At 43.0% G+C, this 15,875-nt stretch overlaps 1 protein-coding gene across 3 annotated transcripts in view; it reads left to right on the plus strand.

Moving 5' to 3' along the window:
- Nucleotides 1-3,348: 3,348 nt before the first annotated feature.
- ACOT9 (acyl-CoA thioesterase 9) overlaps nt 3,349-15,875 on the plus strand; it is a 26,097-nt gene continuing 13,570 nt past the window's right edge. Inside the window, exons 1-6 of one of the 3 annotated variants that reach the window (XM_046673481.1) lie at nt 3,349-3,784; nt 8,056-8,153; nt 9,133-9,159; nt 9,785-9,830; nt 11,672-11,842; nt 12,101-12,138. In XM_046673481.1, coding sequence (XP_046529437.1) covers nt 3,765-3,784; nt 8,056-8,153; nt 9,133-9,159; nt 9,785-9,830; nt 11,672-11,842; nt 12,101-12,138 — 400 coding nt within the window. In that variant the 5' untranslated portion in view covers nt 3,349-3,764. Of the gene's footprint in view, nt 3,785-6,125; nt 6,222-8,055; nt 8,154-9,132; nt 9,160-9,784; nt 9,831-11,671; nt 11,843-12,100; nt 12,139-15,875 lie in introns of all 3 variants that reach the window. The other 2 variants (XM_046673484.1, XM_046673483.1) reach the window with 2 other exon arrangements.

Below are 15,875 nucleotides of genomic sequence, written 5' to 3' on the forward strand. Positions count from 1 at the left end.
TCCCTCCCTGGTTATGCATCCTGCCGCAGCTATAATCGTATTAGTGGGTACTTGTTGGTTTTCCTTGGGCTGGGGAATGGCAGGGTTGGCCCAGGTGAACAGGCTGCCCTGGGGTCTGAAGGGAGGCTCTGATTCCCACCTGGGATGGTAGCAGTTGGGGTGGTGTGAAAAAGATGACAGAAAATGGGTGGGCAAGAGAATGGAGAGAAATAGGATGCAGAGTGAGGAATGAATGGAGGAAGGAGAACTGAATTTATCGGAAAAAGTGGATTAAGTGGGAGGGAGGGTGGACACGAAAGGGCGAAGAATGATGGGAAAATTAGGCTTGGTTAGGGGCGATGCCCTTTGAAATTTTACCATTTAAGCCCTATTTTATTGAAAGAGACATCGTGATTGAAGATGACACCCTGAAATGAAGACAACCTATCTAAAGAAGTCCTCTGATCCCATGTCACTAATAGTGTGACGTGTTTTAAATGTTTGCCATTTTTAAGCAAGAGGAAATTGTTAGAGGAAAAAGAGCGTTGCCAGACTTGAGCCTTTCAAGATTTGGATTTGATAAGCAGTCATAAAAGTGGAGCTGAGGAAAGGCAGGGACAGTGTGAAGAATCTCCACTGTTTTGAAATCGCCTAGCCTGGGTTTTGCTTCTGTTGGAGCAAGTGGGTATAATACTAAGCACTTTCATGTAACAGCTCACTAGTCTTTCCAGTTTTTTCTTTAAGGTTTAGGGGGAAAAATGCTTTTTCACTGTTTCCTCCTCCTCCTCCCAACTTTATTCTGGATCCTTTTGTATAATCTCTATAATCCAGGAAATAAGCTAATTTTTTTTTGAGGAGGATTAGCCCTGAGCTAACATCTGCTGCCAATCCTCCTCTTTTTGCTGAGGAAGACTGGCCCTGAGCTAACATCCGTGCCCATCTTCCTCTACTTTATATGTGGGACACATGCATGGCCTGACAAGTGGTGCATAGGTCAGCATCTGGGATTCAAACCGGCAAACCCCGGGCTGCCGAAGTGGAATGTGTGAACTTAACCGCTGTGCCACTGGGCCAGCCCCAAGAAATAAGCTAATTTTTAAAAAGTAGTTTCGCTATCCTAATGACATCATAGCATGAATCAATTAGTTTGAAAGCTGATGACATAGTTTTCCAAGAACATTTTCGACCTAAATTAGATATCCAAAAGTATTTATGGTTCAGCAGCTCAAGGAAAGATGGTTACTAGATACTTTTCACTCATAATACGAGATTGCACTGACAACATGTTGTTCAGTTTTGTCATTTGATTTTATTCTTCTACTTGGGATGATGACATTGATAGTATCTCATGTATCTGTCAATGCATGTTTAGGTGCCTTTTATTTTAATGATACATTTGATACCTTCTCTGTTACCCTGAGATAAAATAAAAATAGAACTAATGGAAAATAAGAGGAAACAAAAAGGTGGGGTGGAGACTCTGTTAGTTAAGGACACTGATTCTCACCACTGTACAACTGTTGCATGTTTCCTGGTCTGATTTTGTGACTACTTTGCCTTCTCTCTCTGCTACCCACGATTTGGTATAGCATATATACTTTACAACACCACCACCACCACACACACAGAAATCAGGGATGCTAAGCTGTTTTAAGAATTTCATGCATGCTGCCAATTGAGATAATCGTAGACGTGTGGATGAATGCTGGGCTGGCTAGGTTTAGCAGGGTTCCCTGAGGCTAGAACTAAGGTAAGTGGGTTAAGTGGTGAGATCATTTTTCTTCCTCTTTTAATAACATCTGTAGTGGACATCTATGGGGTTGGTTGCTTAAGTACTCCTTTTCTGAGAAGTGCTCCATATCCCCATCTGTGTGTTCACTTTTGCAAATAGCCATGTTAGTAGATCACGAACTAGCACCTGGCCATGGGTCTGGGTGAAGGGGTTCCTGGTAAGTCAAATGGGCCAATCATATGACCTTGCCCTGCTGCCACAGTCGACCAGTCCAGGGATGTGTACCTGATCCCAACTGGGCCAATGAATCTCTCCGCAGGACTTTTTGTACTTGGGATGCAGCACTTTGGGTCAGTCTCTATGCATGTGGCTGTGGTAGTAAGATGTAAAGTTCAGGAGCTTCTTTTGCCATGTGGAGAAAGCCATTATACAGAGAAAAAAGAACGAAGCCAGTGTGCAAAGGAAAGCAAAGGTAAGTGATGAAGAGAAGGCATCTTCATGGCTTTGAGTGCCTGGTTTCAGCTGGTTTGGTCCAAACCCATACCGTTTATACATGGCTAAGAATGTGTCTTGCTGGAAGGTGATTTGATTGCACAAAAGTTATAAGCCGTCCCTACCCATTATTATAACATCTATGTAACCTGAAAAATTCTCTTGAACTTAATTTTTCTCCCTGAGCCTATCATTGCCTCAACCAAATTTCAGGTAAAAACAAGAAAAAAAATAGTGTAATTCGATGCAATATTTATTGTATCGTTAGGTGTGGTAGAGTATGAGGTAGCATGGCTGACACAAAACCATCACTGAAAAGGTGCAGACAATATGAACAAAAATGAAGGAGAGATCCCTGCAGGCCAAAAGGAGTCTTCTGGATGTAGGGCTGAGAAGAGCAGGGAAAGTTAGGCAGAGAGGAAAGAGAAAGCCAAAGACTGTGTTCCGTTTGTAATTTATGAAGTGATTTTTAAAAAGCCGGCTTAATTAAAATCAACAAACTTTTTCCAAGCATGGGGTATCAGAAAAAGCATACAATATGGACCCTGTCTCCTAGGAAATTACCATCTTCAGGGGCAAATCAAGACTTGTGTATATTTTTGAAAGATCTCTCATCACCTTGGTTTATTTCCTATTTAGACCGCTTTACCGCGTTTGAATTACGTTATTTGCTAACTTGCTTGCTGACTTTTCTTTCGTTATAAGGTAAGCCTCCCTCAGGGCAGGGACTTTTGTCTATTTTCTTGCATCCCCAGCATCTACAACAGCGTCTGGCGCACTGCAAACAGTTCAATAAGAATTCGTTGAATGAAATGGAGAATCAGGTCGTAGCGTAAAATCATCCTAACTCTCTGGCCTTGAATTTCCCTGGGCCGGCCAAGATCTCCAACTGTGCAACACTAGGGGGCAGGCTGAGATTAGAAGAGGAACAATTTTTTCCTTTAGGTCACTAGTCCTCAACCTTTGCTTGCGTTAGCATCACCTGGGACGCCTTTAAACATCCTGAAGACCAGGCCGCACCCTCTGACTAACTAAATCGGAATTGAATGTCCAGGGGGTGGGGCCCAGGCATCAGTATTTTGGAAAGCTGCCCAGAAGATTCCAACATGCAGCTACGGGCAAGAACACAGCCTGGGAGCCGAGACATGGCGGTCAAGGCCGCGGGGCCTTCAGCGAAGAAGGATGACGGAGTCAAGCTCTAAGTACCCGGCCGCACTTGGCTTCCACGTCACCCCTCGGCCGCGCTGCGTGGTGCATTTAATCAACGACGGCGGGGATAGGCCGGTCCTCCGGTTAGCCTCACCGCCCGCGCTCCTGATGGAGTGGGAAGCACCACGGAGACGGACTCCAGCTTCCCGCCAATGAGCGGGGCTGCAGGCTCGGTGTGGTCCCGCCCCCGGGCCGCGAGGCCTCGCCTCCGGGCGGCTGCTCGGCGAGGGTGCGGTCGTGGGGAGGGAGGTCCGGTTCGGCGCGCTGGCGCTCGCGCTTTCCATTGCTCAGTCTCCCTCCGCCGAGCGGCGCTGGCCCTGGTCTCTCGTGGCGTGCCGGGCAGCAGAGCGCGATGAGGCGGGCGGCGCTACGGTAGGTAGCGGGGGCCTGGCGGGCCGCGGGCTGGGGGTGCCCATGCCCGCCCTCCGCGCAGCTAGCGGGCCCGGGCGGGGAGGCGGAGCGGGCCGAGCGGGCCGCCGACGGCGGCCGGGACTAATGCCCTGGGCGTTTGGGCGGAAAGCGGGGCCGGTGGGAAAAGGGCGCCCGCCTGCCGCGCCCCGGCCCGAGCCCGCCGGCCTGGCGTGGGGCGCTGCGCGCCCGCCGTCGCGTCCCCTGGCCCGGAGTTTGCTAGAACAGCCTAGCGGCGCTTGAAGGGAGGAAGTTGGGTGTTCCCTGCAATTCCTTTCTCTTTGCCCCTCAGGGGTGTGGTTTTGGGGTAGTCGCTTATCAGAAAGCTAGTGTTTAGAGCTCCACAGTACTTTTCCAGCCTTTTGCCCTCCTTTAGAGAGGATTTTTAGGGTCAACTGCTTGACCCAGTTGGGCTCAGACTTAAGTCTGTTGTAAGGTGGGCAGAGATTGCAGGGCGCCTCTTGGGCTCTCAGGAGGTCAGGACTGTGCCTAGGGCCCCTCGAGCTGATTGGAGCTTTACATTTAATGAGCAGCAAGGCCCTGTAAGGCGAGGTGGAGCGGGGGCTTTGATGGGGCCCCATGGCCAAGAAGGCTGCCTTTTTATTTGTGTCGTCAGCCCAGCTTGCCCAGTTAAGGCCCAGGGCCTTAGACTCCACGACGTGCGTGGCTCTCCGCGACCCCCCTTCCCTGGAGCATTCCAGCTGTTCCCAGTGCTTTCTGCCTGGCCGGGTCCCAGCTGGCTCACCCCTGGTCCAGCTTGTGGAGTCATCCCGTTACAGGTGCGCCTGCACCTCCGGTGTGGCCCACGGAAATTCTGCCTGACACTGGTCCCATCAACTCTCTTGGGGGTCCTGGGTCTCTCTCACTGTCCCAGCGGACTTTGCTATCAGTTGAAAAGGGTTCTTCTCTCTCTTTATAGCACTTAAAGAAGAAAAACGTCTTTACACTATTTGAAGACAGGTTGAAAGTCATTACAAGAAGGGCCACAGTTGGCTTTGGCTTTCATTGGACATGATGTGAAAGGCCTTCTGCTAGCTGCACGGTCTTGCCCTTGTGCCTTCTCCCAGGAAACCTTTCTTGACCTCCTGTCCTCCAGTTTGGAACTCCTCTTTCTTTGCACTGAACTCTCATAAGCCTGCGTTCCTTTCTTGTGAGTCCTCTTGAACCTTAAGCAGGTACTCTGTCAGTGTCTAGTGAGAGAGAGTTCATAAATGAGTACAGACTGTCTGAGATGACGAGGTTATTTAACTGGTGGGCAATCTTTATAGCTTCTTTTTCCCCCCGACTCACAAAAGAGTCACCTGAATTTGTTTAGTCTCTAAATTGAGGCATTTCTCCAGAGGGTAGGGCGTATGAGCTGCGTTGCCTGTTATTGCACTGAAAACTCTTCCCAGACACTCACCCTAAGCTTGGGTCCCAGGACAGAGCCAAAACACTTCTGTTCCCACCTTCAGGTGACTTGTGACTTCCTGGGCAGGCCCTAGAGAGGTTGGGCTCCTTGGTCTCCTTTAATTGGAGAGGTTTAATCATGGAGTCTTCACGGGATAAATCGGTAACCCTGACTTACTGAGGTACTGAGGTGTTGGGTAGTGATTAAGCCATTATGCATCCCTTCCCGTCAGTGCTGCATTTATAAAGGGAAGAAGCCTGAGATTGTGAAATGAGCAACTTGCCTGCACATGTGTGTGTGTATGTATATGTATGAATGGGAAGAAGGGTCAGTAGAACTGGGTAGTACACATTGTGCCAATTGACTGGCACTGGGGAGAAGTCATCTAATTTCTTTGGGCCTCAGTTTATTCAGGAGGTTGGTCTGAATCAGAATTTTTTTAATATAGGGACCCATGGGGATCTTAAAAGGGCGTGGTCTATGAACCTTCTGAAATAGTATATACCGTTTTGTGTGTCAGTGAAAATGTATTTCCCCCTGGCATGAGGGTCCACAGTTTTCATTAGATTATCAATAGATAGGATACCAAATTGTAGTGAAAAGTTACCATAAGCTGAATGTTCACGGTACTATGGAAATTTGTTATGCCAATATGTGCTTAGTATAATCAACAATTTTTTTTAAACATGCAAATTACACCTTTGTTGTGCTACAGGGATGTATTTCCAAATTTCTTAAGGCAGTGTGCAAAGAACAGGGCTGCAGGACCACAGTTTTCCAAATAAATTGACCCAAGTGTTTCTCTTTGGTATTCATTAACTCCTTTTCTCTGTCCATTTGATTCTCCATTCGGAGATGGTCGGTCATGGAGCCTGGCTTGTGCTTTCTAAATTTCTGGTCCTTTTTAACTTTTAGGGGGAGACTTTGGAGAAGCATGACTTTCTGGAATAATAATAGCTAAAGTTTTTTGAGGACTTGTCAGTGTACTAGGCACAGCTCTAAGGGTTTAAGGTATGTTAACTTCTTTATCCTTATGACAGCCCTATGGGATAGGTACTATTGTTATCCCCATTTTACAGATGAGGAAACTGAGGCTCAGAGAGATTAGGTAACTTCCCCAAGGTCACTCAGCTAACGAGCAGCATGGTCAGGCTCTTAACCTCTGTGCTATACTGCCTGTCACACAGGTAGGATGGAATGGTTTTATCACTTCAGAAAATGCTGCTTCTTAGGGTAAAATACTCGTTAGCTATGTGTTTACCCCAAATATTTGAGATTGGTTATATAGCTCCTCTTAGTTTGTGAGGAATATTCAAAGTATTTAGCCACTCGGAGTCAGATCCCTTTTCTTATATTGGGTACATCTACTGCATCTACTATAATTGCTAGTTAGTGTATTTAGGGCATGATTTTTCTGCCCTTTCAGCTCATAGTAGCAATGGAAGAGACTCACTTTTTCCAATGTGCTTTTTAAAACCCGATGTAGTCAGTTGCAGAATGCTAGTTTCTGAGACGGCAGAATGAAGGACTACACACTCTCTTTCCTTCAGTAAGGATTTGAACCTACAGAAAATACATAAAATGGTGAAAAAAAATTCAGATCACCTTCTGAGAAAATACAAATTAGAACATTGAGAAGAGGAAGACTGAAATATCAGCATATAAAAATACGGAAGTGGAAAATTTATTGTGAGAAAATAAATGCAAAATATGTAGGATAGAGACTTGTTAGCCATGTGAATGAAGAATAGACACAAAACCCAACACCAAACAGTCCAGCGAGCATTCTCGTCTTAGTGGCCAGTGTGATGACTGGATGGCCAAGGAGTGAAATCGACCGGTGAGCATGTGCTCATATTTATGTGTTCTTTGCAGTTAAATTAGTTGATTGGTGAAAGGACAAGGATTTGTTCTAGTAGCACAAGTGTCAAGACTACATATAGGTTTCACCAAATAGTTTTACTGAGAGACTTCCTGCTGTTGTAATTTAGAAGAGAAATCTGTAGTAAACTTGAGCTCTAAAGAAAATTAAAAATGTACTTTTTGGTGGTGGTGGGGAGTTTAGTCATTACTGGTCCAAGCATTAGGTAGTAGGAATTTACTAGTAGCTGGAGCTAGAATGAGTAACAGTGTTTGGGGTTCCTGACCTCTTCATTCTTCAGCTGTGCTCTCAACACAGCAGTTCGTCAATCCCTGGTCTGTGTATGTTGTCCCCAGTGGGATGGTGTGTGGTTAGGAGTCAACACTTAAGCAAAAGCAAGAGTGAAACAAAATCAACTTAAACAGTTGATTTTGGGAGAATAGGGTAGGCACATTTGGGTAAATAGCTGTTATTTTATTTCATTAGGGAGTAAGGAATTTCTGCCTAAGTCCAATAAATACTCTCTTTGAGTCTGGGAAGGGTTAATTCTATTTTCAAGGTTGATTAACTTATAATTGGGTTGAAGTTATTTATTGAGGAAATATGGTGTGATGATAAAGAACAAAATAAATGTTCGTAATTAATTTACTCAGCCGTTTACCAAATCGATTCTGGGCTTCTGAAGTTAACAAAACAGAAAGCAAGAATAAATCCATTAATCCTGGTTGATATTTTTTATTGATTTTGTAGACAGTTACCTTATTGGTCTCTGCTCTCAAGAAATGTTTACTCTAGCTAGGTGATTTATGGAGCAGCCTCATATGCAAACATACATACACTTGAGAAACAGGTCCAGACTCCTACCAGGCAGTATATATGAAGAGTGTGGGACGGCCAGGTGCTCTGGGAGGAGGCACAGGTCTTTGTAGTTGCCAGGGAAGAAACCATGAATCTACTCTAAGTGTGGTTTATCTTGTTTTGTAGGCTTTGTACCTTGAACAAGGGACTCCTTACTCCTGCCAGAGGACTGACTCAAGGATCCCAGAATCCCGAGAAACAGAATGTCTTCCACATTCTTGAAGGCAAGCATGGGTGTTTAGCTTTTAGACCTATGTGGTGAAAAACCTTGTTTTATTTGGGAGGCATATACATAGATAACATAGGGCAAATGGGGCATACCAAAGGTAGATCTTTCATAAACTTCTCATTTATAAAATGGCCAGGACAGCTTTGGGTAGAAATCACATTCAGAATTTGAGCTTTGGTACGTGGGAGTCTTGGGGACTGAACTCAATTAAATGATTTCCACTTCCTGGGTGTAGGTACTGAAGGGGAAGGCATGGGAAAAAGAGACCTAATGCATAAGTAAGAGATGGGGCCTTCAGTTGGACCAACTAAATGCTCCTTGTCTGTAGTTTTGTTAGAGGGATCCTGTTAATCTATGCCTAACTGAAGTTAATTTCACCTGCTAATCTGATATGCAAACTATGGATGTATTTATCAATTTAGGAGTATTCATTATAATTAAGATTGTAGCTTCTTCAAAGGGTCCAAATAAATATATATGTATATATGTAGTTTAAAATTCTTCTTTCCTTCTTGGCCCTCAGTACCTGCCTGTCTTCTTACATTGACTAAACTAGTAATAATCATTTTATGTCAGCGAGTATCAGTAGTCTGTGTACTGTTTGGGGTACTTTCCGTCCTTTTATTCGAGAAACTCAGGAAGAAAAAAATATGGTTTTTTTTTGTAGTTCTGTATGATTTAATTGTAATTAGAGTTTGCACTAAATTTATGGTATGTAACACTTGTTTGATAGAAAAATCAACTACGTTTTCATGAAAGTTAAAGTGCATGTTAATCTAACCATATTTGGTTTTGATCAGTTAGTTATTGAAGGAACAAGGATTGCTATAGTTAATTTCCTATAACTGGAATATATGTTTTAAAATACTAGAAAAAACACATGAACTCAACACATTTTTTGAAATCCTATAGATTTATTTTCTAGTTTTGAATTACTACTGCTTGTCTAATTTATTTTCCCTTTATCCATATAGCATGTTCACCTATACATGTGAATCATGGTGTGTGTGGTAATTAGTATCAACTTTGTTTTTAAATGCTTAAGTCTTTTTTTTGCACTAGTTCATTCTTGCACTTTTGGGCAGTGAGCATTAACTAAAATTAAATTGCATTCTTTGCCTTTCTTTGATTTACATCTTTTCTTCATTTTTCTGGCTTACACTTTTCTAATAATTCAGATAGTATGAATATATGAGAAATCAGTTAGAATGAGACTCAGATTTGGCTATTAGTGTTAGTCCCTGAACTAGTTATTGGCTCTACTACTGCCTGTAAGAATATAGGGATTCTGTTCATAGTATCTCCATCATAAAGGGACTCCTACTGACACCGATACAGCCCTATCTGATGAATAATTGGAGTTATCCTTTTTTATTTGTTTATATAAACCCCAGTGAATGGCACAAGGGTATTCTTTTCTGCACTAAGGAGACAATAGTTGTTTCAGGTTTTCAGGTAGCAGAGGCCTGATCCCTTCCCTGAGCTGTTGTGGCATTAAATGGAAATTCATGCGTCTTTAAAGCTTTTGAGTGCATGAACCGCTTTTCATAGTTCTTGAGCTTGTTGCCATAATCCAGTTCTCACATTTCTTTGTTTCATGGAATGACCTCTTTATTTTTGTTTCAGTTCGGGATAAGTTGCGGGACATAGTGGGAGCATCCACAAACTGGAGGTACGCACTCTTGTGTTCATTCATTCTTTCATCCCTAAAGTGGTATGCTAGGCCATATTTAGGCTCAGTTGATGGTCCCATTGTAGGGATGGGGTGGGGGCTCTGTGTTTGGAAATGGGTTGAGAGGTTTTTTACTTGGGGGAGAAGATCAACACTCCAACATACTCATCAGTTGATGCATTGTCGTCATACAATAATGTGATTTACATGTACTCTACATTTTTCAAAGTGCATTCAGATATATTATCTCACTGATTCTCAATAAAACTTGTGACGTGCTTATGGCCTGTGTTCCTATCCCTTTTTTACTGATGATGAAACTGAAACTCAGATTGAACAATTAAGTATCAGGATTTGGAACTTGAACCCAAGTTTCCTGGTTTTTCTGTTTCATGCAGCCTGACTCATTTATTGCTTCTTGTCAGTTCACAATTAACCAGGTCTCCCATACAACCTTTCTGTCTTTTTCAATGTTTCCCTGCTGTAAAATAGGATACTATCCCTCTTGGTGCACAGAATTTTGAGGCTAAAATGAGATAAAAGAACAAGCACAAGTGATCACTAGATATACAATAATCTATTACAGGTTTAGAAATTATATGAAGACTTTTTAACGCTTTATATGAAAAATTTCAATTACTGAAAAGTGGAAAAAATGAATACCTATGTCCCCACCATCTCGGTTGGATACTTATTAACGTTTTTCCAGATTTGCTGATATACATATGTTGGCTGAACTATTTCTAAGTAACTTATAGGTATCATGACACTTCAGTATACATCTCCAATAAATAACTATATTCTCCTGTGTAGCAAAAGTAGCATCATGTATCTCCAACAAAGACATTCTCTTACATAATGAAATTGACAGTAATTCCATAAGAGCATGTTAGTCATCTGTATTCAGAATTCCTCAGCTGTCCCCCAAATGTCTTTTATTGCTTTTTAAAAAACCTCAAGATCCAATAAAGGATTGCATATTGCATTCAGTGGTTATGACTCTCTAGTCTCCCCTAATCCAGAATAGTAGTTATCCCTTCCTTTTTTCTCCTGTGAGCTAGCTTGACTTTAAAGAGGCCAATCTTGTCTTGTAGAATGTTCCACAGTCTGGGTTTACCTGGTGCCATTTAACTTGTTACTCTATTCCATATATTTTTTGTAGGCTATATACTTTTTGGCAATAATATTTCATAAGTGAAGCTTATAAAGACATCTTAATTAAGGATACTGTCAACATTTTAGTTCCCTGTCCTCTTGTCTCTCTCTTCTCTTCCACCTTAATCGTCTCTTCTTTTTCTTCCCTTTCTGTCTCCTTTTTATGTTCTCTTCCTCTTTACCTTTTGCTCTGCCTTCCATACTTCTTTTGGATAGACTCCATTTTTCCTCCTCTGTCTCTCTTTCCTGAAATTGAAGGCAGAGAGAGAGAGAGCTGAGGCACAGAGAATACGAGAATTATCAAGGTGAGAAATGGGAATATGGAGCTCAGTGGCCATGTCATTCTTTAGCCCGTATATTTATACTGTTGTGTCTATTTTTGTATTTTTAATTTTATTTCAAATATTCTATTCTTTGAATACACTTTTTGATGAGGGTGAATATATGGTTCATTTGGGTATATCTATCACTTTTAAGTATGTTTTTCTTATCTAGAAGCCTAAGAAATTTTAACAGGAAATTTTAATTTCACCAAGTGGCAAGTGGGAAGGGAGGGAAGGAAGAGGAGATGAGGTAGGTCCAGACCTCTTTCCTCCTTTGATGGTGTCTGACTGGCCTGTATGTCACTGGAATTGTGGAATCGCACTGCTCCTGTGCTTCATGAAGCTTGCAATCTTCCTTCTCAGAGACCATGTGAAAGCAATGGAGGAAAGAAAATTACTTCAGAGTTTTCTGGCTAAGTCACAGGAAGGACTGCCACCTAGGAGAATGAAAGACAGTTACATCGAAGTTCTCTTGCCTTTGGGCAGTCAGCCTGAATTACGAGAGAAATATTTGACTGTTCAAAACACCGTAAGGTAACACAGCACTTTTTTTATTTGTGTTATTTGTTTTTATTTACGTCCTTTTAAAATAACAACTGTGAGTTAATTCTCACACCATACAATTCACGTATGTAAAGTGTGCGATTCTCTGGTTTTTAGTATATTCAGACAGTTGTGCCACCATCACCACAGTTGACTTTAGAACATTTTCATCTCCCCAAAATGTGTTATTTATTTTTAAAGGGAGGTCATCATGATTTTCATTTAATTACAGTTTTCTTTATTTCACAGATTTGGCAGGATTCTTGAGGATCTTGACAGCTTAGGAGGTACTGGTATTATTTTTGTGTTTCTAAATAGATACTTACAGTTATACGTTGAATCCTATGGCTGCACAGATGAGGATATTCTAAAAGATCAGAAAAAGAAGGGCATCTACTACCTCTGAATTGTTATAATTTTTTTACCAAAAATGTAGATTCCTATTTAATGGATGATTAATCCTTCTTTCTATTAACTTTTTAAAAACACCCTTAAACTTACAGAAAAGTTGCAATAGTGCAAAGAATTGTTCTTCCCTGAATTGTGTGAGAGTATATTGCTGACATGATGCTTTTCACTTACAAATATTTTCATGTGTATTTCCTACAAACAAGGACATTCTCCTATATAACCAGAGTACAGCCAACGAAATCAGGAAATTAACACTGATATGTTACACTGTGTAATCCTCATTCAGCTTTCGCCAGTGATCCTTTATAGCAGAAGGATCCAGTTCTGAGTTACAGGTTACATTTGGTTGTCCTGTCAGGAATAGTTCCTTGATCTTTCCTTGACTTCCATGATCTTGACACTTGAATCTTATAGGCCAGTTCTTTTGTGGAATGTCCCTCAATTTGGGTTTGTCTGATGCTTCCTCGTGATTAAATTCGGGACATGTATCTTTGATAGGAATGTCACAGAAGAGATGCTATGTTCTTGGTGCTCTCTGTGATTCCTGTACTTGGATGTCTGTTTCCTTCCTTAGGTTGGGAAAGTTTTCAGCTATTAATTTCTTCAAATAGATTCTCTGCCCCTTTGTCTCTCTCTCCTCCTTCTGGGACACCTATAATACAAATGTTAGTGTGCTTGATATTGTCCCAGAGGTTGCTGTTCTCATTCTGTCTAATTCTTTTTTCTTTTATCTGTTTGGCTTGGGTGATTTCCTCTAGTCTTTCATCCAGCTCACTGATCCTTTCTTCTCTATCCTCTACTCTGCTAATGAGTCCCTCTAGTGAATTTTTCATTTCTGGTATTCTTTGTTTCTGATTGGTTCTTTTTTATATTTTCCAATTCCTTGTTGATGTTCTCACTGTGTTCATCCAGTCTTCTCCGAAGATCAGTGAGCATCCTTATGAGTTTTTGTTTGAACTCTTTGTCAGATAGATTGCTTATTTCTGTTTCATTTAGTTCTTTTTCTGGGGTTTTGTCCTGTTCCCTTGCTTGGAATGTATTCCTTTGCCTCCTCATTATGCCTCTTTCTCTGTGTTTATATCTATGTATTAGGTGAGTCAGCTATGTCTCCTGATCTTGGAGAAGTGGCCTTATGTAAGAGATGCCTTTTGAGGCCTAGCAGTGTGCTTCTCTCTCATCACCAGTCCATATGATCCAGGAGTGACCCCTGTGTGGGCTACTTGTGTCCTTCTGCTGTGGCAGGGTTGCTCTTACTGCAGGGACCCAGGGAGTCTAGTCTTTCCTTCCCTGGCTGGCTATTTGTAAATCGGGTTTGGAAAGCCCCAGCACAGTTGGCTGCAAGGTCTAATAGCACCCTCCTGTTCCAGTTTTCCTGTTAATTCGGTAGCTACCCTGTGTAGCTGGTTGTCAGGCTCAGGGTCTTACAGTTGCTGTAGGCCTCATGGCTTCAAGGCTGTTGTCAGCTCTTTTAGGATTGCAGCTGAGTGGGGCTGGCCCCAGGCATGGGAGCACCGAATTGTTTCAGGCTTTGGAAGGTGGCGCTGATCCTCTTTGTGGCTGTGAAGCACAGGTCATCTGCCACTGAAAAGCCCCACCCCCCACAGGTCCACACACACAGTCAACACAGCCCTAGTCTGTGAACACTTCCCGACCCCCTGGAGCGTACCCAGTCGCCCCACTGCAGAGGCCCCCACCTCTCCACCAACCCCCCTGCAGTTTACCTGGTCCTCACACAGGCCTTGCCTCACAGAGGCAGACACACTCACCTGCCTGTAGAGGATCAAGGCAGCCAGTCTATGCAGGCCAACAAGTAGCCTGAGGGCTTACTGTTGGGTGGGGCTGGTCCCTAGGGTGGGCTGCCTACCCTGTCTGAACTAGATTAAATCTGCTGCGCTCTAGTGGGTATGGCCGACCCCTGGGCTAACAGGCCGGGGAAGACTTTCAATGGAGTCTGCCAGCGTCTGTGTCAGCACACCTGTACTAGGTCACAACAATGGATGCCATCAATGTCTCAGTCTCTGGAGAGGTCTCACCTCTCACTGAGATGCACCCATAGCCTGCCAGGTGAGTCTCTTTTCACCAAAGGACTGTGCAGCCTTCTCGTGATTTTAGGTTGCTCTCTGAGATGAGTGAATTTGTGCATGGGCCCTTTAAGAGCCGGGTTTTTTCGGCTTGTGTCAGATAGCTTTTCTGGGGATATTCCCTGTTGCAGTTAATAGCCAGTGAAGCCAGATAGTAGGACACTTGTCTCAGTTGTGCTGAGTCTGAAGGATGCTTATAGCACTAACGAGCCCCTGCTAAGGTCCCCACTCCTCCAGGGAGGGCTGCGTACCTTAGGATGGCTCCCGCCTGGCTGGCTCTGGAGCTCTGCTACTTGCGAAGGTGGCTTTCTTTCTCTCCAGAGGAATTTCTCCCTCTTCCGCCTCAGTCAGGACTGTCCTTCGATGTGGGGGTTCTTTTTATCCAGTTTTCAGTTTTCTCTCCAGGGTAATTTTTCCAAGAATAGTTGTAACCTGGTTGTGTTTGTTTGTGGGAGGAAGTGAGTTCACAGTCTGCCTACACCGCCATCTTGACGAGATCTGAGATGCTGTGTTCTTATTGCATCTTATCAAGTGGCGCGCAATTCTAATTTGCCCCATTACTGATGATGTTAACTTTGATTACTTGATGAAGGTGGTGTCTGCCAGGCTTCTTCACTGTAAAGTTATTCTTTTCCCCTTTGTAATTAATGAGTCTCTTTTAGGGAGGTACTTTGAGACCTTGTAAATATCCCATTCCTCATTACACTTTCAGTTTATTATTTTTAAATCAGTATGGACTCAGGGATTCCTATTTTACTGAATGAATTATAATATGTTACCGTCATCTATTTTGGCGTTCAAATTGTCACAGGACTGTCCCAGCCTTTCAATCTGGCTTCTGTTTTTTTGTGTCCCCATCATTCTCTGAGCACTTCTTCATTTTCTGGTCCTGGAATCAGCCAAATCTCCAAGGAGCCCTGGTTCTTTTTAATGGAGAATGATATTTAGAAGCCAAGATCTGGGTGCTAGGAGTGGTCATTGCTGCTGGGGTATCACTGTTCCCATGCCCTCTCAGTGGGTGAATACGGGCATGTATGTACGTACACACACATTTACATCTATGTTGATTTCTATATCTGCCTACCTACCTATCATCTCTCTATTTATGAAAACCATGGGTTCACACTGATAGCCCCAATTCTAGTTCAACACCACAGGGTTCATTCTTATTTCCTCCCTTTTCATATTTGTAATTCTCTTCTCCAGCTGGCTCCATTATCCTTAATACATTTACTTATTTGAGCATTGCTCTCATCACCTCTCTGCGTGTCATCCTGACCTGCTTGGGCTCCAACACCCTACTCTAGGCTACCTTGCTTACTCCTTCCTAAAGACTTTTGGACTAAACTCTTGGGAAAAGGTTTGAAGAAAGGCTCTAGTAACTTTTAAAATATAGACATAATTCCATTGTTAGGCTGATACCTAGCTACTTTTTTCTCCAGATTAAGTAAACCTGGTTAAAAATTCTTATTGGCCTCATAACAAGATTACGCACGCATTACACACACACACACACACACACACACACACAC

This window comes from Equus quagga, chromosome 10 (genome assembly GCF_021613505.1).
Source record: "Equus quagga isolate Etosha38 chromosome 10, UCLA_HA_Equagga_1.0, whole genome shotgun sequence".
In the NCBI taxonomy this organism is placed as follows: domain Eukaryota; kingdom Metazoa; phylum Chordata; class Mammalia; order Perissodactyla; family Equidae; genus Equus; species Equus quagga.